General features: G+C 33.8%; 1 protein-coding gene across 1 annotated transcript in view; it reads right to left on the minus strand.

The window, feature by feature from the left end:
- The window catches only part of LOC148953249 (brachyurin-like), a 53,347-nt gene extending 27,050 nt beyond the window's left edge, over positions 1-26,297 (minus strand). Inside the window, exons 1-2 of the mRNA XM_089088421.1 lie at positions 26,249-26,297; positions 10,752-10,911 (exon numbers count right to left, since the gene is read on the minus strand). Of these exons, the coding sequence (XP_088944547.1) occupies positions 10,752-10,911; positions 26,249-26,293 (205 nt within the window). The 5' untranslated portion in view covers positions 26,294-26,297. The remainder of the gene's footprint in view (positions 1-10,751; positions 10,912-26,248) is intronic.
- Positions 26,298-26,987: the final 690 nt, after the last annotated feature.

The following is a 26,987-nucleotide window of genomic DNA, read 5'->3' on the forward strand; positions in this document are numbered from 1 at the left end:
TAGTTTGGTTATGCTATAAAGTGTAAAAGTTACATATTAACTAATTTACATATTTCATTTTGTCTTTATTTCATTTTAATGAATTAGTTTTAATATTTAAGCTGTGTTTGGTAGTGGTTTAAATTGTCAAAGATGTATGATCTTGATAAATAAATTTTCATTTTTTATTTCTTTAGTTTAAATTAAAGAGTATGAATATTTCAGTAGCGGGTATGGTTGTTTTTAATTTTCACAGTTAATTTTTCTTGATTTTTAAAAGTTCATTTGAATTTATTTATTTTAAATTCAAGATTTTGATCATTTCATTAGTGATTTGTTGTGGGATAAATTTTCAAAGTTACTTATTAATTATATTTAAAATGTAATTTTTAATTTCTTTAGTTTTATTTCAAGAGTTGGAATATTTCCGTAGATGTTTTTGTTGGTTTAAATTGTCAAACTTAAATTATCATGATTTCTAAAAGTTCATTTGAATTTCTTTAGTTTAAAAGAAATACTTTTAATATTTAAGGAGTGTTTTAAATGTGGTTTAAATTTTAACAGTTTCATTTTATTGATTTTTTAAAATTTCTTTTTAATTTATTAAAATTTAATTACAGAGTTTGAATATTTAAGAAGATTATTGTTATTGTTTAAATTGACACAGTTACAATTTATTTTTTTTTAAAATTTACATTTTGAACTTATGTATTTTAAATGAATGTTTTTTTGTATTTAATAATTTTCTGATTTTTGTTTACAATGTAAAACTTAAATTCTCTTGTTTTTTAAATTTTAATTTTTAATTTATTTAGTTGAAATGAAAGATTTGGATTATTTAATAAGTGTTTGGTCTTGATTGACCTTTTAAAAGTTGCATTTTCTTGTTTTTTAAATGATCATTTTGAATTTATTTCCGTGAATGAAATATTTGAAATAATTAAGTAGTGTGTTAACGTGGATTAAATTTTAACAGCTACATTTTCTTTATTTTTAAAATCTCATTTTTAATTTATGTTGATTAATTTATAGAGTTTTACTATTTCAGTAGTGTTTGGGTATGTGTTACCTTGTAAAAGTTAAAGTTTAGTGATTTTAAAAATAAATATTTTATTTCTTTCTTTTAAATTCATGAGTTTTTATATTTAATTAGTTTCTTGGTATTGTTTAAATTGTAACAGTTATACGTTAATGATTTTTAATATGTAATTTTTAATTTCTTTTTTTGAAGTGAAATAGTTGTAATATTTCAGAAGTGTTTGGGTCTGTTTTTCATTTTCACGGTTAAATTTAATAGATTTTTAAATTTAATTTTTATTTTATATAGTATTAATTAAAGTGTTGGACTATTTAATTTTAGTGTTGGGTTCGTCTAACGTGTCACGTGTACATTTTTTTTTTTTTTAAATCTTTATTTTTAATTTCTTTATTTGTTCTTCTCGTGTTTGTATATTTCAGTAGCGTGTTGTTTTGGTTCACATTGTCACAGTTAAATTTTAGTGATTTTTCATATTTCATTTTGAATTTCTTTCGTTGAAATGCACGAGTTGGACTATATAACTAGGAACTGGTTGGGGTTTAACATGTAAGATGTACACTCATGTATACACATGTACACACTTGTGCTTATCATGAGCGCTCATGATAAGTTAAAATAACCCTTTCAGGTGAGTGTGGTTAGGTTAGACTAGATTCAGTTAGGTTAGATTAGACTAGGTTAGGTTAGCCTACATACGCGGCTCAGAGGGGAGCTGAGTTGAGGTGAGAGACATGAGAACAGTGAGGTGGATTATGAGGTTAGGGTAGGGTAGGTTAGGCGAGGTTATGGTAAGTGAGGTTAGGCTAGGTGAGCCTAATTCAGCGAGCGGACCTAGGCGAACCTAGCCTAACCTAACTTAACCTAGCCTAATCTAACCTAACCTAACCTAATCATACACCTAACTTTTCGCATGTCTCTCACCTAACCTAAGCTAACCTAAGTGAAGCGTACGTAGGCTAACCTAACCTAGTCTAATCTAACCTAACTGACTCTAGTCTAACCTAACCAGAATCACCGGAAAGGGTTAGGTTAACTTATAATGAGCGCTCATGATAAGCACATGTGTTTACATGTGTATACTTTAGTTTACCTTTTCCAAGTTAAAACACAACAGTATAATACTTATCTATTCCACATCGTTCATTTAAACGAAAGAAATTCAAAATTACCTTTTAAAAATAAATAAAATGTAAATGTGAAACTGTAAACAACAACCAAACGCTACATGAACACTCAAAATCGTTCATTTCAAAGAAAGAAAATAAAAATGAAGTATTAAGAATAGAAAATCTTGAACTTTGACATTTTAAAATACACCAAACATAGCCTGAAATATTAAACCTCTGTCTATAAAACTAAATAAATTAAAAATTTAATATAAAAGTATAGAAAATTTATCCGTGACAATTTACAACATAAACAAAAACTACTTACATATTAAAACTATTTCACTACAAAATTATAAATACAAAATTTAATATTAAAAATAATTAAAATGTACATGTGGAAATGTAAACCATAATCAAACACTACATAAATAATAAAACTCCTGCTTTTAAAATAAATAAATTCAAAGTTTCATTTAAAAATAAATAAAATTTAAATTTGACAAGTTAAACAATCATCAGACAATTATGAAATATTAAAACTATTACTCTTCAATGTATTTTATTCAAATAAACTTTGAAAAATCAAGAATATGTAACTTTGACAATGTAAAACACAGCCAAACACAACTGAAATGGACCATCGCTTGTATTTCCACGAAAATAAATCACAATGAACATGACAAATACCGGTCAATTTCACTGTGACAAGGTAAACCACAACCAAACACTACTGAAATATTCCAACTCTTGCATTTCAACGAAAGAAATTCAAAAAGAACTTTGAAAAATCAAGAAAATGTAACTGTGACAAGGTAAACCACAACCAAACACTAATGAAATATTCCAACTCTTGAATTTAAACTAAAGAAAATCAAAATTAACTTTTAAAAATCAAGAAAATGTAACTGTGACAATGTAAACCACAAGCAAACACTACTTAAATATTCCAACTCTTGCATTTCAACGAAAGAAATTCAAAATTAACTTTTAAAAATCAAGAAAATGTAACTGTGACAAGGTAAACAACAACCATACACTACTTAAATAGTCCAACTCTTGCATTTCAATTAAATAAATTCAAATTAACTTTAAAAAATCATTAAAATGTAACTGTTACAAGGTAAACCACAACCAAACACTACTGAAATATTCCAACTCTTGCTTTTCAATGATAGAAATTCAGAATGAATATTTTAAAATAAAGAAAATGTAACTTTGACAGGGTAAACCACAACCAAACACTACTGAAATATTCCAACTCTTGAATTTCAACGAAATAAATTCAAATTGAACATTTAAAAATACAGAAAATTTAATTGGGACATGTTAAACTATAACAATCCACCAGTGAAATATTACGGCTCATGCATTTCAATGAAGGAAGTTCAAGATGAGCTTTGAAAAATCAAGAAAATGTAACTTTGACATTGTAAACCACAATCAACACACTACTGAAATATTCCAACTCTTGTATTTCAACTAAAGAAATTCAAAATGAACATTAAAAAATCACGAAAATGTAACTGTGACAATGGAACCATCAACCAAACACTTCTGAAATATTCAAACTCTTGTATTTAAATGAAAGAAATTCAAATGAACTTTGAAAAATCAATAAAATTTAACTATGACAAGGTAACCCACAGTAAACCAATTATTAAATATTTCAGCTCTTGCATTTCAACTAATTAGATAAAAAATCAAATTTAAAAAAAAATAAACTTTAACATTGTCAAGTGAAAAAACCAGAAAGATAATAAGACATAGAACAGAAAGTTAATTACATATCAATAAAATAAAATTGACAAAATAAAAATAAATAAAATTTAACATTGACAATTTAAAACACAAACACACTCTAATGAAATATTCCAACTCTAGATTTTCAATTAAAGAAATTCAAAATGAACTTTGAAAAATCAAGAAAATGTAAATTTGAGACGGTAAACCACAACCAAACACTTCTGAAATATTACATCACTTGAAATTCTAAGAAATAATTTAAAAATGAACTTTTAAAAATAAATAAATTTTAACTTTTATAATGTAAAAAACAATAAAACACTACTTAAAGATTCAATCTCGTGCTTTTCAACGGAATAAATTCAAAATGAACTTAGAAGAATCACTAAAATGTATCTTTGAAAAGGTAAACCACAATCAAACGCTACTGAAATATTCCAACTCTTGCATTTCAACGAATGAACTTCAAAATGAACTTTGAAGAATCAAGAAAATGTAACTATGACAATGTCAACCACCATCTAACTCTACTGAAATTGTACAACTCTTGCATTTCAACGAATGAAATTCAAAATTAACATTTAAAAATCAAGAAAATGTATCTGTGACAAGTTAAACAACAACATCACACTACTTAAATATTCCAACTCTTGCATTTCAATGAAATAAAATCAAAATGAACTTAGAAAAATCAAGAAAATTTAACTGTGACAAGGTAAACCAAATCCAAACCCTACTGAAATATTCCAACTCTTGCATTACAATGAAAGAAAGTCAAAATCAACATTGAAAAATCATGACAATGTAACTTTGACATGGTAAACCACAACCAAACACTAGTGAAATATTCAAACTCTTGAATTTCAAGGAAAGAAATTCAAAATAAACTTTGAAAAATAAGGAAAATGTAACTTTGACATGGTAAACCACAAACAAACACAAGTGAAATATTAAAACACTTTCATTTCAAATAAATAAATTAAATATGAACTTTGACAAATTAATTTAATGTACCTGTGACACTGTAGCCCTCAACCAAACAATAGTTAAATATTCAAACAATTGCATTTCAACTAAATAAATTCAAATTAAATTTTAAAAATTACGTGAATTAAACTATTACAGTGTAAACCTCGACCAAACACAAGTGAAATATTCCAACTATTGCATTTCAATGAAATAAATTAAAAATGAACTTTTAAAAATAAAGAAAATTTAACTGTGAAAAGGTTACCCTAAACCAAACAATAGTGAAATATTACAACTCTTTCATTTAAAAGAAATAAATTCAAAATTAAATTTGAGAAATAATGGTGATGTAACTGTGACAAGGTTATCATCAACCAAACACTACTGAAATATTCAAACTCTTTAATTACAACTAAATAAATACAAATGAACTTTGAAAAATAACTTGAATTTAACATTGACAGGGTAAACAGCGATCAAAAACTACTTAAATATTCCAACTCTTGCATTTCAAATAAAGAAATTCAAAATTAACTTTGAAAAATAAAGAATATGTAACTGTGACATGGTGAACCGCTACCAAACAATAGTGAAATATTCCAACTCTTGAATTTCAACGTAATAAATTCAAAATTAAATTTGAACAATTAAGTGAATGTAACTGTGATATGGTAAACCATAACCACACACTACTGAAATATTCCAACTCTTTAATTTCAAAGAAAGAAATTCAAAATGAACTTTGAAAAATAAATTGCATGTAACTGTGACAAGGTAAACCTCAATCAAACACTACTGAAATATTCCAACTCTTGCATTTCAACGAAAGAAATTCAAAATGAACTTTGAAAAATAAAGAAAATGTAAATGTGACAAGGTAAACCACTACCAAACACTACTGAAATAATCAAACTCTTGAATTTCAAAGAAAGAAATTCAAAATGAACTTTGAAAAATAAAGAAAATGTAACTGTGACAAGGTAAACCTCAACCACACACTACTGAAATATTCCTACTCTTGCATTTCAATGAAAGAAATTCAAAATGGACTAACAAAAATAAAGTGAAAGTAACTTTGACAGGGTAAACTACAACCTCACACTAGTTAAATAGTCCAACTCTTTCATTTCAACGAAAGAAATTCAAAATGAACTATGAAAAATTAAGTGAATGTAACTGTGACAAGTTAAACGAAAGCATCACACTACTTAAATATTACAACTCTTACATTTCAAATAAAGAAATTCAAAATAAACTTATAAAAATCTAGACAATGTAACTGTGACATGGTAAACAACAACAAAACACTACTGAAATATTCCAACTCTTGCATTTCAACGAAAGAAATTCAAAATTGACTATCAAAAATTAAGGGAATGTAACTGTGACATGGTAAACTACAACATCACACTAGTGAAATATTCCAAATCTTGCATTTCAACGAAATAAATTCAAAATGAACTTTGAAAAATTAAGGGAATGTAACTGTGACATGGTAAACTACAACATCACACTACTGAAATATTCCAACTCTTGCATTTCAACGAAATAAATTCAAAATTAAATTTTAAAAATAAATAAAATTTAACTGTTACAAGTTAAACCACAACCAAACACTAATTAAATATTCAAAATCTTGCATTTAAATGAAATAAATTAAAAATTAACTTTTAAAAAATCCGACCTTTGGAGGGGGGAGGGGCCGGGGGGAGGGGGTCGTTCTGTGTCTCAATGCACAAAAAAGTATAAAAAATGATGAGGGAATGGGGGGGGGAGGGGAGGGGAGGAGGAGGAGGAAGGAGGAGGTGGGAGGAGGAGGTAGAAGGAGGAGGGAGGAGGAGGAGGAAGGAGGTGAGGAGGAGGAGGAGGAGGAGGAGGGAGGAGGAGGAGGAGGAGGAGGAGGAGGAGGTGGGAGGAGGAGGAGGGGGGCCGGGGGAGGGCCTTTGGGGCACAGGGAGGGCCTTTGGGGCACAGGGAGGGCCTGTGGGTGTCTGGGTGACAGTTGGGGCCCGGTGGAGGGCCTGTGGGACCCCGTTGGGCCTTTGGGCGCTCGAGGGGCCGTTGGGGGGCCCGGGGAGGGCCGTTGAGGGTCTGGGGGGGGCCTTTGGGGGTGCCGGTGGCCCTTTGGGAGCTTGGGGGACCTTTGAGTGTCCGGGGGGGCAGTTGGGGGCGGGGGGGACTTGTGGGGACCGGTGGAGGGCCTTTGGGAGCCCGGGGGACCTTGGAGGACCGGGGGGCTTCCTTCGGGGTTGGGGTATGAGGATTGGAACCCTTTGGGGTTGGGTTAGAGGACCTCACAACACTGTTCAAATGAAACTTGTGTATTATAACGACAACAGAGTTTCACCATTAAATTCTCTTCTAAAATCTCTTCAAAAATATTTTTTGAAAAGGTCTATCTCTGTTTCGCTGAAATAGTTCCAGTACCTGTTTAAATCCGTTTAGACCAAATAATCCATAAACTCAAATTCAACTTGTTAATTTGTTCTTGGCCTCTCTGTTATAACGCGTATCAAATTAATAGGAAACCTTCTCGCACGCTAAAACACTTCATCGCTAAGATGTTTCTTGCCTAATTGTTTCCATGGCCTTTGGTTATTAATATCCTTTGGAGTTCGACCAGTAGAACTGTTCCCGAGGCAAAGACATTAATGACCTGGATCTATTCCTGGAGAATTGTTTCTAGGCGAAAATTTTTAAAGTCTGACAGATGATGTCATTGATTGATTGATCTGTCAAGAAAGGGAAATTAATTTGTTGTTTCTAAGAGGAATTATTGATTCATGATAGGTGAATTGAGGTCGACAGCACAGGTGTTCTGACTCGTGACAGCACCTCGTGGTTTCTGGCATGCACTTGTCCAAAAACAACAATAATAAATAAATCCCTCAGGCCTAAAGATTAAAGAAGCCTTAATGTTTCTTAATTCCCTCTTCGTGAATCAAAAATTTCCCCGCCGATTATGTAAATCAATTTCTCAGGTTAAGCTAACCAAACAACAATGAAACCCGGTTTGTTTCTTAAGTACCTCCTCGTGAATAAATAATTTCACCAATCGATTATGTAAATCAAAGATTAAAGAAGCCTTAATGTTTCTTAATTCCCTCTTCGTGAATCAACAATTTCCCCGACGATTATGTAAATCGATTTCTCAGGTTAAGCTAACCAAACAACAATGAAGCCTTGTTTGTTTCTTAATTCCCCCATGCTCGTGAATCAATAATTCCACCATCGATTATGTAAATCATCCCTCATGTCATTCGCACGTGGCCAAACAACAACAGATCGATTGACCTTGACACACCCACATTAGACTCGATCGATAATCCTTGAATAAATTATGTCCCGTCAGCATTAAACTAAATTGTAGATGGCAGCAGGGGTGCGTGACACGAGCTCATGATAGGGTTCTACTTACGGTGAGCCAAAATCAAAGCTGCATTAATTCAAAAACGTTCAGAAATTAAATAAAAAAAACAAGTATTTTTAACTGAAAATAAGGAGCGATAAGGAGTGATGAAAATATTAAAACTTAAAACGAACAAAAATTATTCCGTATATGAAAGGGGCTGTCCCCTTCTCAATACCTAGCTCTTTGCGCTAAAGTTTGCTTATACTTATAAGAAATAAAATTCAGTAACAATGTTTTTCTAACAACGATTTTTACTAAGCTTCAATTTTTTAGTTTTCTTTTTTAATGTTTTAGAATTGTTGAAATCCCTTGTCAAATATCGAATCATCATTTGTAATAACAGCAAATTTTCGTTTTTTGGGCCTTCCTACTGACATTATGTAACTGGTTGCGTTCAAAACTGTAAGCTTAATCACGTAGCGAGTGGATTTTATCTAGCAAAAAAAAACAAACTAATTTTAAAATTTTCTGGCATTTTTCTAGTTTGAATTAAAACATTGAAATTATTGTACAGGCTCCGTAAATATTTTTGCAGTTTATATAATAACTTCAGCAATTCGGAACTGAACTTAAAAATTCTTCAACTTTTTTTCATGTCTTAACAAGACATTGCTTATACTTATAAGTAAAAAAATTCATGCTACTGTCTTTTCAAAGATATTTGATTATTGAAGCTAGTCCAATTTCTAACAACTATATGTAATAAGCCTGAAACTTTTGGTTTTCATTTTCAAGGTCTTTGAATTGTTGTAATCCCTTGTCAAAATAGAGAATCATCATTTATAATAATTACAAATTTTCGGTTTTTTGGTCTTCCTACTGACGTTATATAACTGATTATGTTCAAACCTGTAAGCTTAATCACGTAGCGAGTGGATTTTATCAAACAAAAAATAAACTAATTTTAAATTTTTCGGCATTTTTCTGGTTAGAATCAAAACATTAAGATTAATGCTAAGGCACCGTAAATATTTATGTAGCTTACTTAATAACTTTCTTGATTCTGGACTGAACTAAAAAAAAGATTCTGAACTGAACACTAGCAATTAAATTTCTTTGCAATGAATGTCGAAAAAAAATTCCCGACATGCAGTTATGCTGTTTTTGCTAGTAGTGGGTACCAATTAAAAAAAGAGCTTGTTGAAAAACTGGTTAAAACATAAGATAAGAACCTATGCCACCAAACAGCTTAAGAAGGTGAAGCTCTCTTGTGAAGGTGTATTAACAATAGATTGTTAATATTTGAATTTTTATCGAAAAGCAATGTTGTTAAGTTAAATAAATTAGTTTTTCTTATTTATTTTCACGGCTTAACGTTGCAACACCGACGAAAATGTAATGCTGCCCTTAAAAATTCTTAATTTTGAAAAAAAAATCGTAGAAAAAATTGGGTTTTCGGGTAAGAATATACCTAAAACAGGCTCAGGGAGGAAAAATGTTTTTATTTTCATGTTTTGGTACTTCGACAGTGATTTGTATTTATATATTGTAAAGAATAAATAGGAATAAATATTCATGTACCCTGTACCCATTTCCCACTCTGAATAAAGACTTAACTCTGAATGTTTATACTTTACTTATGTTACAACGCAGATCATTTACAAAATTTATAATGTGAATTATGTTTTACTGGAGTTATAACTTATGTTATAAGTCAATTTTTTGTTGGGCTAGCCAGCGCTAGAATATTGTATTTTTTGCTTAGTGCAAGCTGTCACTACCCAAAATCTCTCTATAAAACTTAGAAGGTTGTACACGAATCCGCCAGTTTCAGTTTATTTGTGATGTAAAACAAGCATATTTTTGTTGTTCCTTCAATTCCCTGTCCCAGGTGCGTATGATCCCTTATGTTATCGAAACAACCTGTTTCCTTTCGTGTTTGTGTTATTACCTTGATAACGGGCGATAACAGTAGATGGGGCTCCTCAATAGAGGTTTCTCACGATATATTTTTTTTAGTGTTTGAAGGGATATATTCTTCCCTATAGAGGTACTTGTCGGTTATTCGAAACACATTTAAGAATTATGCTTAGGTTACATCTGAGAAAACCGATTTCATCGCTACAAAAACAAGTGACTGATGATACAATGCACTGGACTTAGACATAATGAATTGGACTTGTATAATTTGGGTTATATATTTGCACATTAGGGGGGTGGGGATTAGGTTATGTATCAATTAGGTTCCCAAAATCTTGTCTCTAAAGTATTATTTTATCATCATGTTTTTTTATATTTAATTAGGATCAACCTAACTTCACTTCTAGGGTGTGTTTCGACTAACCGACAAGTACCCCTTTGGAGTTTCAGTTTTTGCTGCTTTGCATATATTTTTATGCGATAACTATTATTGCTAATGTTTTATTACTGCTGTTTTGATAAATGTAAACAGAAAATTATTAACCAAACTTGCTGGAAAAGTATCTATATTATATAAACCTTCAAGATAAGCATATAATTTCAAGTTTAATAAAAAGAATCTTCAGAAAACAGGACTCACATTTGAAACTCTTCTTGGCAATTTGCTCCTTGACTTCAAAAGCTACTGGTTCCTGTTTGTTTAGAAGTTTAATTGTGTGTGCAGGAACCTTTGGGGTTCTAAGCTTAATATTTGACATGTCCCTTGGGCGGTACTTTCTCCATTGTGGCTTGGCTACAGTCTAAAATATGAAACACAGATTATGATTCTCATTAATACGCATTTATAGTTTTTAGTGACAAAATTAAATATGAGTTTTACATGAGAAGATCCAACTCTTTTTTTTTAAATTTGTTTCATTTAATTAATTTTGTTCAATTTCTAAGTAATTTTAACCTGTGAGAAAACTCAAAGAGACAAAGAAAGCGGTAGAAAAGGTACAACTGGATCAAGAATAAAGAGAAAGTACGACAAATAAAAATAATAAAGCAAAGAAGGGATTTCGAAATACTCTGCCTTTTTCCAAAATGTAGGCAGGATGTATAATATGATATAATATAATATGATAGGAGAGAGTATAAAAAAGTAGTAAGGAATTGTAAGAAAATGAAAGAAGAAGCAGATATTAAGGAGATAGAGCCGGCATTAAAGGATAAGGATAGGGAAATTTTTTGGAAGAAGGTTTCAAGTTCTACCATTCTACCAGAAGGGAGACAAGCCAAGATATTCCCCCCCCCGCGTACACCTGGTCGAGTGAATTAGAGAGGCAGGAGACAACGGAAAATGAGTGTGTATTTGAAGATAATTGGAAGAAGAGTATCAAAGAACAAGTTTATGGCCCTATGAAGAAAGAAGATGATGCTCTAATCGAGCCAGTAAGGGTAGAAGAAGCATGGAAAAGTTCAAAAGAGATGAAGGGCTGTTCAGCACCTGGTCCTGATGGTATTCCAGCAGCTCTATGGAAGTATAGTAGAAGAGTAACATTGTATATTATTTCTTTGATAATTATAGCAGTTCTTCGATCTGGAATTTAGCCTAGTGAGTGGAACCTGGAAGTAGGAGTGCCAATTTTTAAGAAAGGGGATAGGAAACTACATGAAAATTATGGATGTATACATTTAGGTAACACACTAGGAAAGCTAATTACGAAGGTATTAGATAACAGACTTAGAAGTTGGCTCCAGAAAACTGAAAGGCTACCCTCGGAGCAGTCAGGATTCAGGGAGGGTCATAGAACGATTGATCAAATTTTTATATTAAAGTGTTTAGGTGATAAATTTATAAATAAGAAGGGATGTAAATTGTGTGTTGCTTTTTTTGGATTTAAAAGGGGCATTTGATAATGTAAAGAGAGAACTGTTAATGAAGGATTGTATAAATATTGGCCTGCCATACCCACTTGTACGGATTTTAATAAGTATGTATGAAGCTGCAAAGTTTTTTATTGGGGTGGCAGGAAAAAAAATCCTGAGTATACCCAGAGTAAGAATAACAAAAGCAGCATATTTAGAAGCTCTGAGAATCCCAAAGTGTGATACGTGGCCATCTCAAATAAAGAATATATTGGATGATTGTGGAATTTCAGAGCTATGGAATGGTGGGTTAGAGATTGTATTAAAGGAAGGAGAAAGTAGAGGACTAAGTACCATTTTGCTTGCCTCCATAGGAATTACCATGCTATTTGCTTGCCTTATGTTCCCTTGGTGCCTTTCCAAGCAACGTGATTAAATACGTTTTGAAACTACATGCTATTTGCTTGCCTTATGTTCCCTTGGTACCTTTCCAAACAAAGTGATAAAAAACACGTCTAGTAACTTCGTTCATTGTTATAGTGTATAAGGTTTGAAACCTACGCCTGAGGCACTTCAGTTTCACGTGCACATTGCAGAAAGTGTGCAGACCTATAAAGTGGTCAAACACGTTTTAAGAGTATAGTCGAGATTGTATAACACAACCAGACTGGTTTTTTAGACAACACCCATTTTTAGGGCCAATCAGAGACAGCAGAGGTTACTCCATATACGATAACTTGATTGGTAATTGGATTCAAATAAAAGGAGTGATTTTCATTCGTCCTTGAGATTTTGTATATAATGGTCATGTGTTGCAATTAAATTTTCATAATGTTCTAACATACCATGGATAGCACATTTGATATTATTGACTTTTATGCTATGGATACATCGATTTATAATGTGAGTTCAGTTTACTAAATTGTTTTACACTTTTCCTACCAATAATTGCAGGACTTGTAAACAGTTTTATCTAGAAAATGGCTAAACCCTATAAATTGACTCCAATAGAACTCGCTCTCTCACCCCTGGAACACTTTGAGGACAATCTGAGTAACTTCATTGACAACGAGAATATTGAGGATGATAAACAACTACTTTTACTTCAAGATGCATTTCGCTGAGTGGACAAACATAAGCCCTATCGTACGAAGGCCAGTAGTATTGATCACAAACAAGAATCATCTCCTCAGGATTCTGCTGCTGCTGGAACACAATTAAAGAAGGAGGAATTGGATTCAATTGTATCGAAAATTGTAAATCTGATGCTAAAATAATGTCTTGAACAAAGTACACGACTCATAGGTTATTCCTCGGAAAGCGGTCAAGATAATATTCAAGTTGATAACAGTGTGAAAGATATTATAAATGAAGGCAATAGCTATAATCTACTTGATTTCATCTATGACATTGTTACAAATCGTAAAGGTATATTATCATTTGACTAGCATCTATACAGCTTTCTAGATATATTAAACTTTCCCAAAAGCCTTATTAGAAATAGGCAAATTTAAAAAAAAATTAAATGAACATGCAGCCTCAACACCACTAAAATATAACATGAAGAAGAAGAAGAAGATCTTAAATCAATTTTGGAAAATACTAGCACACTTAGTGGAAACTTGACAATAAGGAGGAGCAGTACACCACTGATAGCTAGATAAAAGCGAAGACGTATCAAGTCAACGTCACCACCACCTCCAACCACCAGTATACAAAAGGGTGGTGGACGTTACACTACACGTTTACATTCAAAATGGTTGAAGTTCTGAAACTTGTTTTTGAAAATATTGGTGAAGTAGGGAGTTTAAGTTCCCCCACTACTCTTTCCAAAGTCATTGGTGCTCACACTAAAAGTTTACAAGACTATCTACAAAATGAATCAAGTTACACTCTGCATAGAAATAATAGACTTCGTGCTAATCATTATCGAAAAACTAAAGCCTTTTCCCCATTGCATATAATGCAAGCAGATCTACTAACTCTAGTTGAGATTCAACGACGTCACAATACAACGTACAAGTACATACTACTTGCAATCAGTGTTTTTAGCCATAATTTATATTCAATTTCGGTGCAGTCAAAAGAAGGCGTTCAAATTGTTCTAGTTATTGAAAGTGTCGTAGAAGAGAGTTCGTATAAAAAAATTCAAGAGGACCGCGGAAATGAAATTGTTAATCACATTATTTCAAAAATAGAAGCAAAACATTATGAACTGCTATATGATAGTCATAGCCCTATAAAGGCTGCATTGGCCCAACGATTGATAAGAACTATTCGAATTTCAATTTCAAGATATTGTACATTGAAAAATACATCTGCTTGTATTCACGATTTAGATACAATCATGACGATTTATAATGAGTGATCTAATCGATCATTGTCCAACTAAACCCCAACGGAAGTTTATCATTCTGATCATGATACAATTGACATCTTTCTTAAACAATTTTCTAATGAAACGATTGTCAAGAAGAAAAAATTCAATGTTGGTGATACTGTTCGAATTAATAGGACAATTAATGTTTCTGAAAAGGGTACGAATTTGTGTTCCACAGAACTTTTTAAAGTTGCAAAAATCCTTGACACTAAACCAATGACTTATCGTTTGCGAAATACCAAAGATGAAGAGATTCTCGGCGGCTTTTATGACTTTGAACTACTAAAAGTTAAAAATAATAGTGAAATCTATCAAATTGAAAGATATTAAAGACTTGTACTAGCAGGGGTAAGAAACAGTTACTTGTTCGGTGGCTAGAATACAAGTCTGATTTTGATTCTTGGATCAGTTTTCAATATATTGACAATGCCCAATGATTTCTATGCAAAATTTACGTCCAATGTTTCCGATCCTCTCTACAACGACTTGAAAAAAACAATTGATTTTTGACGAAACTCTTCCCCGTCATCAAATTCGAAGACGGAAAGCATGAAGTGGCTCTTGTCGACTGTATTTTCAAAAATACCTATGACATCCTGAGAAAGGATCGTGTGTATGACATAAAAATTACCATTCGATTGGTCACTCTTTGTCGACTATGAATGGGTTGAAGCACTTAAATCTAGTGAATATCCACATGTCAAATTGAAATATATTGAATATGATAATATGACAGATTTGTGTCGTACAATCAATAGAAAAATCTCATATCGTAGGAATGGTACATTCGATTTTAATTATTCAATGGAACACGATAGGATTTACATTACCTAACCTGTTGACAATGAAATAATTATTCTCTAAGATAATCTGAGAGACGTTCTTGGCTCTAAATAGAATATGATCAATGGGAAAGACGCTGGCACTGTCTACAGGATGAATCAAGTTATTTTTGCTGACTATCCACCTGGTTTCGCCTCGGACTCTTGCATATTTCTCTATGCATCTTTTGTGGAAACATCGAGAATTGGTTATTCAAATGTCCCCCTCCTACGTGCTTTTGAACGAAAAACAACCCATGAACTTGTTCATCACTATAATATGTAGAATCTTCAGTATGTTCCTGTTAACACTTTGTATTTGGAGCTCTGTCAGTTAAACCTAAAAAGTGAATTGGGTGATCCTCTAGCAATAACAAAAGGTTTAGCCGTGATTGCTTGTCAATTTCGATCCATTGTTAGTGACACCACCGCCAAAAATGAATAAAAGAATATTTCAATTTGCCTGTCCCTATATCAAATATTAAGCTGGTGCTCTGAGTCCAAGTCAAAAAGGCAGTGGATTGGAATACCATAAGCTGCATACCACAATGTCTAGTTATGCTCTTGGTAGTACATTCGCTACGCTATTTCGTTCTGCATTACCCCTTACCAGAAATTATCTTGTATCCGCTGCATCAAATTTTTCTGCATCCATACTACATGACTGGGGGTCGGGTAAGAATTTCAAGGAGAGTGTTAAAGAAAATATTAGATCTTCAGCAAGAGCCGTTGGTGAGCAATTAAAATCTCTGAAAAATGGGAAGGGATTGAAAAGGATGCTTGCGCGTCATTCACTCATCAGTCTCTACCCAGGCGGGAAGCGAAGGACATCAATAAGGACTTCGAGCAATAAAACAACGAAGACCAACAAGAAGAAGAAAAAGAAAAAAGACTGTTAGATCAAAGAAGGATTTCTTCTCTTAAGATGACTTATCTCCCCCATAAGGAATCACATCCATCAATCAGTTCCTCATTGAATTTGTTCAATGCTGAAAATGTTGATGTCAGTGTCAAGTATGGCTACTACGAGCAATTTCATCCCCAGCAACCCCTCTCGGAAAATATACGCTTTCAAATATTTTCCAATGAAGACTATTTCATTGATTTGTCATCAACATTTATTGATTTAAATGTTGCAGTGAAGAAAAAGTCAGATAATACAATTCCAACTGCTGCCGATAGTCTCTCCTACGAAAACTGTATTCTACACAATCTGTTCAAACAAATTAATGTATTTATTAATAGAACATTGGTGAGCACTAGCAATAATTTATCCAACTATGCAAGCTACATACAATTTATGATGATGACACCAAAGGCATACAAGGAGTTGAGAGGACAATCATTGGGTTATGAATATCGGTCAGGTGCTGATACTGACGGTGAGTTGACTACTGCAGTGACCCAGGAGTATCATTTAAATTGGAAAATTAAATCATGAGATATTCAATACATCCCAATGGTTACCCCCCAATGTCAAGAATGACATAAAGTTGCAACTAGCCCCGTTGAATTTCATTTTGAGAAAAACACTTCCTGCAGCACCCGATGCAAAGTTCATTATCACATTGGCAATACTCCACGTCCGAAAACAACGGGTTATGAGCTCTGTTGCATTGGCAGGGGAAAAGCTAAGAGCCAATGGCTGCAACATTAAACTTCTTGTCCCCCATACAATCACCGATTAACGTCACATTGCCACCGGTTCTCGTAGCTGTACCGATTCATCATTTATCAATTGGGAAATCCCATCAAAATTGGCTTTGGCCTTTGTGAAGAGTGGCAGTGCTGTTAGATCCTGGACTGAATTCCCCCATGATTTTAATTTTTTCGGTCTATCTAGCCTTGTGTGCAAAGTGAATGGTATTCCACTGTACACTCTATCATTTGTCAAAAAATCCTATAGAACGCTGTACGAGTTGACCATGCAATCCCTAGATCATTACTCCCAACTATATGAAAATGGAATAACAGATTCAATGTTTTCAAAATATAATGGTGTGATTGTTTTGGACCTGTCGGGGACCCAGGATATGAGCATAATACGAACAGGAAATGTACGTTTAGAGTGCACATTTGCCGATGCTTTGACTGAGAGTATCACACTAATATCATTGAGTCAATTTCAAACCTATTGGGAAATCACACCCGACGGCAGTGTTCTACTAGACCTAACGCCAAGAACGCAAACCAAATAATCAACGTATTTAGTATGGATCCATACATGTCCCAGTACATGTCCTATTGCACACCATCGGACTTCATTGAAAAAATCCCAAGTGTTAACAATACCCTAATAAATGTTAATAGCAGTCCATCGACTTTGAAGACAGGCCATTGGCTATGCATCTTTCAAACAGCGAAGAATATTGAACTTTTTGATCCTCTTGGCCTATCGCATAAATTCTACACATATATCAGAAACTTTATTGAAACCGGTGGGAAAATTATTATTCAAAATCAACAAAGAGTACAGGATTTAACGACTAAGACATGTGGCTTTCATGCACTACTTTGTTTCATGTTCAAATGTCGTGGCTATACCTACAAGCAGTTTCTCGACATCTACGTTGACTTACCTCGATTGAACGACTTTCTAGTTGAAAAATATACTTACAAGCGTGTTTAATACTGATTTTAGTGCCCTACGAATAAAATGTTCTAAAAATGTATGTGAAATTGTTCATTAATAAAAAAATGTATGTACATGATAAAAACGACTTTTCTACTCTTTAGATTTCATCTTCTACTAGGTATAGGTATTTGTCGATAACATCTAATGTAGGTAGATTATCTGAATTCTGAGTATACTGATCCTGATGTACTGAAATGTCAGGGTCACATTCTTTACAATGAATGACAACTTTCGTGATGTCATCCCGGATCTTATTGTGAGTGATGATATTCTCGTCAATTCCGCTTCATTCACATGTTTACATGCGCTTACCTTCAATGGGGTCGTGCGTAGCGCCCCCGAGTAGTACCACACGTTTCGCTAAAATCAAATAAAATTTCCTAGTTAATGATAACGGTGTCTATTAGCTTTCAAACAACGACATGAGAACCATAGTCTTTTGTTGCTTCAAAGGCTGAATCGATATCGTGACTCCTCCTCCCATGACAATCTAAAACCACGACGATACCAATCTCGTAGCGATAAAGTAAAATCACATTTAAGATTCTTTCCAATCCTACCAGGATATGTATTCTCCCACTGATTACATTTATCATAGTGGCAATTGGAGCATAGATGTCGTCTAGGATGAGTGTCAAACACCTCTTCAAGACAGGAATTACAACCTTTAATTTGTACAGCATATCCTCTATGCAATTTACACGGGTTGCATAATCTGCACTTTTCATCATACTCACCAATCATTGTACAATTCTCACATGATGACCAGCTGTCCAGTGTGTACATGCATAGCGGACATGTATGGAAAATTTTTTTCATGTGTTGACACTCTCACTGCGACAATGAAACTGAGCTACCAACAACAACAACAAATTGACTGGGATAGAGAGAGAGAGAGGAGTAAATCATCCTTGAACACCATATTTCTCATGAGAAAAAAAAGTCCTAAATTTCTAAACTAGTGTTTAAAAGCATATCCACAATATTATTTTGCCGTGTTGTGATTAATATATCAATAAATTGTGTAAATGCATTTGGATCACAATGTAAAAGCTTCATGCAATAGTCTAATGAAGGAGAATCAGTTTTCATTATATCGACAAGCATTCCCTGAGAAAATATCTTCCTTTGAATAGACAGCTCTGGAAAATCATCATCTAGAATCAAACGTTTTTCCATAAGCACTAGATTCCCCATGATTCGCTCTTTTCTAAAAAATCTATCCATTTTTTAGAGTCCTAACACTCTCATAACCAACTTCAGACTAACCAGAATATTTTTTTCTACTCTAAAAGATAAACGCTAGTCTACTTTAGAAAGAAAAATACCTTTGGTTTAGAAACAATTTTATTGAGCATAATTACAACAATAATAATCACTGATGCCTTTTGTTCTCATCAATATATTTCACTAGCACATCTAATGCTGCCTGAAGTCTATTTATATGCACAATATTCAGTTTCGCAGCCAAACATAGTTGCTCCTCCATTTTAAATTTGCTTAATGATATTACGTATCTAGCATACATATCGTCCCATTCAAGGCATAGTCTACAACCTCCGGTTATTTCCACAGTTACATTTGGTACTCGTATATCGTTGCTACTGCCGGCTCCATCATTAACCTCCAATAATGTAAATGTTCCACTCATTTTCTCTACTAATATCCTCTCAAATAAACTATTCTCTCTGAATTCATTTCTCTAACTAATATGAATTGCAATGAAAATCAGTCCTTTTATTCGAATCCAATTACCAATCAAGTTATCGTATATGGAGTAACCTCCGCTCTCTCTGATTTACCCTAAAAAATCGGTGTTGCCTCAAAAACCAGTCTGGTTGTGTCATACAATCTCAACTATACTTTCAAAACGTGTTTGACCACTTTATTGGTTTGCTCGCTTTTTGTACACGTTGCTTGGAAAGGTACCAAGGGAACATAAGGCAAGCAAATAGCATGTAGTTTCAAAACGTGTTTAATCACGTTGCTTGGAAAGGTACCAAGGGAACATAAGGCAAGCAAATAGCATGGTTATTCTTATGGAGGCAAGCAAAATGGTACTTAGTCCTCTACTGGAGAAGTTGCAAGTAGGATCAGGGAGAGGCTAAGGGACCATGAGATCCAGGTGTGGCATGCGCGAGTGAATGAAACCTGATCACTGGAGTTATATGCAAAGGCCAAGGAGCAGTGGGGTGAAGAATTGTATTTTAAGGCAGGGCTTCAAAAGAGGCAGCTAAAATTTGTTATTTGTGCTAGGTCAGATGGGTTACCATTAGGTGAGAAAAGGAAATATCTGGGAGGGGTTAGGCAATTTTCTTGTTCTTACTTTTGTCCCATATGCGGGAAAATGGAAGATTTGGTTCATTTTGTGGGGAAATGTAGTGAATTAATAGATTTAACAAAAGAATTGTTTGAGGTTGAGGTTTGGGAGAGAAATGAGATAATAAATTTATTATCAAGGAAAGATATGGGAGGTAAGAAGAGATTCGAAAGGTTCCTGACGATGGGCATAGAACAGAGAGAAAGGTGTTTTGAAGATTAGGGGTGAGGGTGACAGTTCATTAGCATAGATTATACTTTTGTGCCAATTTATGTCTGTATGAAAGTGTCTTTGTTTTTGTGACCACGGCCCTTTGGGCTTTTGTGTCAATAAATTCTATTCTATGTAATACCCTGTAGTATTTAGTTTCTATTTGTATCTTATTTGTTTTAATGATTTTTTTTCTGTTTTGAAGGGTTCAGTTATCAAAGCAGTGTAAGATAAAGGTTAAAGAAAATAATGAAACACTTCGTGGTAACAAACTGAAAGCAAGGAGCGACTTTGCTCTACAGTAACCGAAACTCTAAAAAACGGAATTTTATTATCAACAGATACATCAAAAGAATCAGTTTATTATGCTGATTCCCAATACATAAGATTTATCAAGTTTAGTATTACTCATCAAATGTCACGAGCTTCAGAAAATTTGCCTGTTTTTTTAAATAGGGGGGAAGGACCCCATAAAATTAAAGGAATCTTAATGAAAATTACACCATCTGATTTAGCGTGCCAGAGAACCCCACTGTAGAAGTTTCAAGCTCTTATCTGCAAAAAACATTTTTAAGTGACCAAAAGGATTGGAGGGCAATGCCATTTTGTTCAGTATCAAATAATCAAAAGATCAAACAATTATGTCTTTAGGTGTAAAATTACCCCTCTCCCACATTCCAGGGGGAGAGGCCTATGATTGGAGAGGCCTATGATTGGAGAGGCCTATGATTGGAGAGGCCTATATTGGGAAGTATACAGAATTTTTTTTTGGGTGGGAGGGTTATTGGGATGAATTTCTATAGGGAGAATCTTCCTTGGGCACTGATATTTCTACTGCTACTACCACTACTAACAACTATTAATAACTCACCACAGCATCAAGCCACCTGAGGCCAAAACAGCTACAAACACTCCTCCTCCATCTCAATCTATTCAAATCCTCCCTCTTTACACCCTCCCAGAAAGTTCGCATTACCTTTTAATCTTTCTTTATGACATCCTTCCACCCCAGACAAGGACAGCCTGCTTTCCGTTTAGCCCTAAACGGTTGGCCGAAAAGGACAATCCTCGGCAATCTGTGAGAACATGCTCTAACCATTTCAACCTTTCTTTCATTGTAGCCCTAGAAAGCGGGATCAAACCATATCGTTCGTACAGCCTATTGTTTGAAATACGGTCAGTCAGCCTGGTACCCAGAACAATCCGTAGGCAATGTCATCGCTGTAGAGTGTAGCTTCCAGTATTCTGATCTTGGTTTGCAGACTTATCTTCCTATTTTTCCGAACTTTTTTTAAACTGTGAATAAACACCCTGAGCCTTGCCTATTCTACTTTTAATATCTTCACTGCTCCCATCGTCTTTACTAATAATACTACCAAGATAAGTGAAGCTGCCACTTGATCAATCTTTTCTCAGGAGGATTCTCAGCGTGGATTGAATTTTCTGGAGAGAATTTGATGGGGGTGCACTTTACGCTGGATAGAATTTCCAAGGAATTTTCCCTGAGGGGGAGGGATATATTTCATAGAGGGTGAGCCAGAATTACCTGCATTATTTGAAAAACGAACAGAAATTGTTCCATATATGAATGGTTGTCCCCTCATCAATACCTTGCTCTTTACGCTAAAGTTTGACTGTTCCTAATTTTTCAAAAGTGTCTAAGTAGAATAGGAAGCTTTCATCAAAGTGCTAACAGCTTTAGTATAAAAAGCTAGGTAGTGAGGAGGGGCAACCCTTCATGTACGGAATAAAACTGCCAAAATTAATATACAATTTTTTTTTATTTCTCATGTACGGTGAGTCAAATTCGAACCTGCATTAGTTGAAAAACGTTCAGAAATAAATAAAAAGAAACTAGTTTTTTTAACTGAAAGTAAGGAGCGATATTAAAACTTAAAACGAACAGAAATCATTCCGTATATGAAAGAGGGTGTCCCCTCTTCAGTGCCTTGCTCTTTACGCTAAAGTTTTTATTGTTTTAAAAAGTAGAGTTGTGACAAAGAGTGAAACTTTAGCGTAATTTCATAATAAAAAAAGAAATTAGTTGTAACTATAGAAAAGCTGCTTTATGATAGAATGACACAAGAGATAACAGGCACTGACTAAGAAGTACCAGTAATTACTTCCCGTAGATTTGATCTGGTACTAACGAGAGATGTTACTAGCCAAACTATTGGAGGGAAGGGGATGTATTCCACCGACTGGCTGATCATTTTTACCCACTGATCTGGCTTACATTGCTGTAAAATTACTTCATTTTTTGTTTTTGTTGACTGAGGTTGATCTTCTTTCATTGATTTTATGTAGAATTCCATCCGACCATTTTATCTAAAAAAATGATTGAGTGACCACCAACTCAAATTTTTTAACCCGACTGGCTAAAAACATAGGAGAGAAGTAAATTTCCTTCCCCCATACATGACGCACCTGCTTGCAATTATATTACATGATACCAGTTCACCCTTGAGATCGAGAGCGCTCCCAATAGGCGTACATAACTAAGTTTTTCCGTCTGAAGTACCTTTAAAGGGTATTTTCTCTAACTTACCTGAAAAAGCAAGAAGTCAGACTCTAAGTCAAATCAAAGCAATTTTAAAATTGACCATGTTCCTTATTCAAAATAAGCAAGCAATAGTTTAAGCAAATAAAGTTTCAAAATTTGATAAAGCCGCGTTCACAAATAATATTGTGCCTCGGCCATAAGGCGTACATCAGAAGATTTTCCAGTCTGAAGTACCTTTACTTGCATGGATTAGACGTACGTGACTTTTTAGAAACGAGTGTGCAACCGTATGGCATTATCTCCTCCTAACTGGGAAGCTCAATATATATAGTTTTTTATACTTGTAAATTGATAGGCTATCTCAGAATGTTTAATTGATATCAACTTGGGGCTCTATGGGGCAGAATCGTAGTTTGGTGCTATAAAATAGCAGAAAATGCTATTTTTTTGTGGCAAAATCTTTTTCGTCACTTTAAATGAGCTCTGGGAATTTGAATTTCTGGTGGAATGAGCCTTCTCCTAGTCTCCTAATAATATTAGATCGATACGATTACCCCAGGGAAACAAGAAAAAAAAACAACAAAAAAAAACGCATCCGTTTTTTTTATTGATGAAAAATTTTCCTAATTCCACATTTTTCCTGAATGGAGTAAGGTTTTCTTACTCAGGAGTATGTAAACGCTCTCTTATAGGAGTGCGTAAAATCTTAACAGAAAGTTTGCTCTGATACGCTGAATCTGATGGTGCAATTTTCAATTAGATCACTTTATTTTTGGGGATGTTCCCTATTTTTTCTGAAATCAGGAAATTTTTTTCCGGCAAGTAGCATTTGATATGCAACATTAAACTTAACGAACTTCATTTATTTGGAATGGTCATAAAAAGCCAATTGTTTTGATGCGTTAACTGTTATCAAAATTCCTTTTTAAAGAGTTTTGATTACTACTGGCTCGAGCTGCTTCTCGCTTACTCTTCATTACAACAAATTGTTTCAACATATATTCTGAAATATAGGTAAATCAAACAGTTCGTGGTAACGAACTGTAAGTAAGGAGCGACCCCGACCCGGCTCAATGGTAACCGAAACTCTAAAAAACGGAATTTTGGAACCAATAGATACATCAAAAGAATCAGATTTTAATTCTAATTTCAAAAATATAAGTTTCATCAAGTTTAATTTTACCCATCAAAAGTTACGTGCCTGAGAAAATGTGGCTGATTTTCGAGAAAAGGGGGAAAGACCCCCTAAAAGCTATAGAAGCTTAATGAAATTCCCACCATCATATTCAGCGTATCAGAGAACCCTACTGTAGAGGTTTCAAGCTTCCATCTACAAAAATGTGGAATTTTGCATTTTTTGCCAGAAGAAAGATCACTGGTGCGTGTTTATTTGTTTGTTTTTTTTTTGTTTTTTTTTTCAGGGGTAATCGTATTGACCCAGTGGTCCTAGAATATCGTAAGAGGGCTCATTGGAACAGAAATTAAAAGTTCTAGTGCCCTTTTTAAGTGACCAAAAAAATGGAGGGCAACTAGGCCCCCTCCCACGCTCATTTTTTTCTCAAAGTCACCCAATCAAAATTTTGAGATAGCGATTTTTTTCAGCATAGTCTAAAATCTAATAAATATGTCTTTTAGGATGACTTAATCCCCCACAGTTCCCAGGGGAAGGGCTGCAAGTTATGAACTTTGCCCATTGCTTACATATTGTATTGGTTATTGAGAAGTATACAGACATTTTCAGGAACAATTTTTTTTCTGGTGGGGGGGGCTGGAGGAGGGGGTTACTCGGTAGAATCTTTCCGTGGAGGATGTTTCGTTGGGGTAAGGGACATTTCTATGAAGGGGGCGCCGGATTTCCAAGCATTATTTAAAAAACGATCAGAAATTAAATAAAAAAAAACAAGTTTTTTCAACTGAAAGTAAGAAGCAACATTAGAACTTAAAATGAACACAAATTAATACGTATATGAGGGGGTTCTCCCCCAAGTCAATACCTCGCTCTTTACGCTACAGTTTTTTTTTAGTGTAATAACATATACGTAATAACATATACGTAATAAAAAAAAGAACAATAAAAAAAAAAACAAGCGATACGGCTCAATAGTAATCGAAACTTTTAAAAACGGAACTTTGATGTCAATAAATGTATCAAAAGAATGGACTTATAATGCTGATTCTAAATGTGAATTTTATTAAGTTTAGTATTACTCATCAAAGGCAACGAGCCTGAGAAAATTTACCTGATTTTTTAAAGAGGGGGCAAACATCCCCTAAAAGTGAAAAATTTTAATGAAAATCACACCGTCAGATTCAGCGTATCAGAAAACCCTATAACATAGGTTTCAAGCTCATATCTGCAAAAATCTGCAACTTTGTATTTTTTGCCAGAAGAAAAATATACGAATATAGAAGTTCGTTACGTAAGATAATTTGTAAATTACGTCAGAGCCAAATTTAGAGACAGCCATTTAGCAAAGGAAAAGTAAAATTTTTATGCCAATTTTGTTTACTTTTTCAATGACGGCGAGCCAAAATAAAAGCTGTATTAACTAAAAAACGATCAGAAATTAAATAAAAAAAAACAAGTTTTTTAAACTGAAAGTAAGGAGCGACATTAAAACTTAAAACGAACAGTAATTATTCCTTATATGAAAGGGGCTGTTCCCTCCTCAACGCCTCGCTCTTTACGCTAAAGTTTGACTCTGTCTCACAACTTTATTTTTTTAAACAATAAAAATCGTTAGCGTAAAGAGCGAGGCGTTGGGGAGGGGACAGCCCCTTTCATATACGGAATAATTTCTGTTCGTTTTAAGTTTTAATGTCGCTCCTTACTTTCAGTTTAAAAACTTGTTTTTTTTATTTAATCATTCAAGAATCGTTCTTTTCTTCATCCTTTTTATTTGTCTAAATTTCCCTTTGGCTGCTCAATTTTACATGCGGGTATAATTTTCCATGGGAAATATTCTAATGGGGCAAATTTTCCATGGGGAACTTCCCGCGGGGACTCTTCTACGCACAAAATGTCAAAAATACAGCTAAATCTCCTTTCTAGGATCAAAATGAAAGAAAGACAAAGATGGCTTGGTCAATCTTGTGGACGAAGGATGATGGATTGCCAAAAATTGTGCTTTTAGCCAGTCATCTGAGGCCACAAAAAAGAAAATCGAGCCTGACTGGGGCAGGAAGAGATCGAGAGGTAGAAATTAAAGGAAATTGAGATTCCATGGGAGGGTTAAAAAGTAAAGCTTTGATTATCTTTGAGTAGGATAGGAGCATGCGGAGTTGTGTTGACCCTAGGCCACAAGATGATGCAATGAATTGTTGGTAGTAGTAGCAGCAATAGTATGCTTATTGGCGTTTTTACAATTAACTTGAGAAGCAAGATTGAATATTAGATGTGGAGATACAAAACCTTACCGATGCTACAAGGGCCGTTAATAAGAGTGCAAAGAAGAACTTCATGATGAAGACTAGTTGATACTAAAATAAACACGAATTTATATGCTTCCTTTTTTATCAGGTTCTAAGCAAATATTCATGTATATTTATATAAAACTTGAAGAGAATAATCTTTTAAAAAACAAAAACAATGCCAATACATAAAGCTGAAAGTGCACGATGCTATAAATAAAAGCAAAATAACTGTAAACAATTTAACTTTGTGGGTGTACTTGTCATTTTGTAGTTATGTCTTTGAAGCTTTTATGCAACCTAAACACAATAATACAAGAAGTTAATTTTCAGTAGTTATAATTGTGTCGTTAATCATTCATAATGGTACATAAATTAGATGTGCTGATTGTATGACGGATTCATTATCTTCTTGAGTTCTTGGGACCGATTTAGATGTGCAAAATTTTAGAAAAAGTGGAAAACTCCAAACTACAAAAGGCGAAATTCTACATTTTTCTTTTGTCTCTCAGGTACAGGCTTCTTGTTTTCACCTTTATATACTTTTCACCATTACTTTTTTACTTTATTTACTTTATTTTCACCAGAAGGCATAGTGTCGAACCAGAGATTTGGTCGAGTAATAATTTGAATCGGCGAAGATAATTGATTCACCAATTGTATTTTAACACATTTGGAAGGAATGTCTTTAACAATAAGAAAGTATTGGTGAAAAACTAATGCATGTGAGGCGAAAGAAACTAGA

This window comes from Artemia sp. Qi Xiang Cuo, chromosome 4 (assembly GCF_049724085.1).
Source record: "Artemia sp. Qi Xiang Cuo chromosome 4, ASM4972408v1, whole genome shotgun sequence".
In the NCBI taxonomy this organism is placed as follows: Eukaryota; Metazoa; Arthropoda; class Branchiopoda; order Anostraca; family Artemiidae; genus Artemia; species Artemia sp. Qi Xiang Cuo.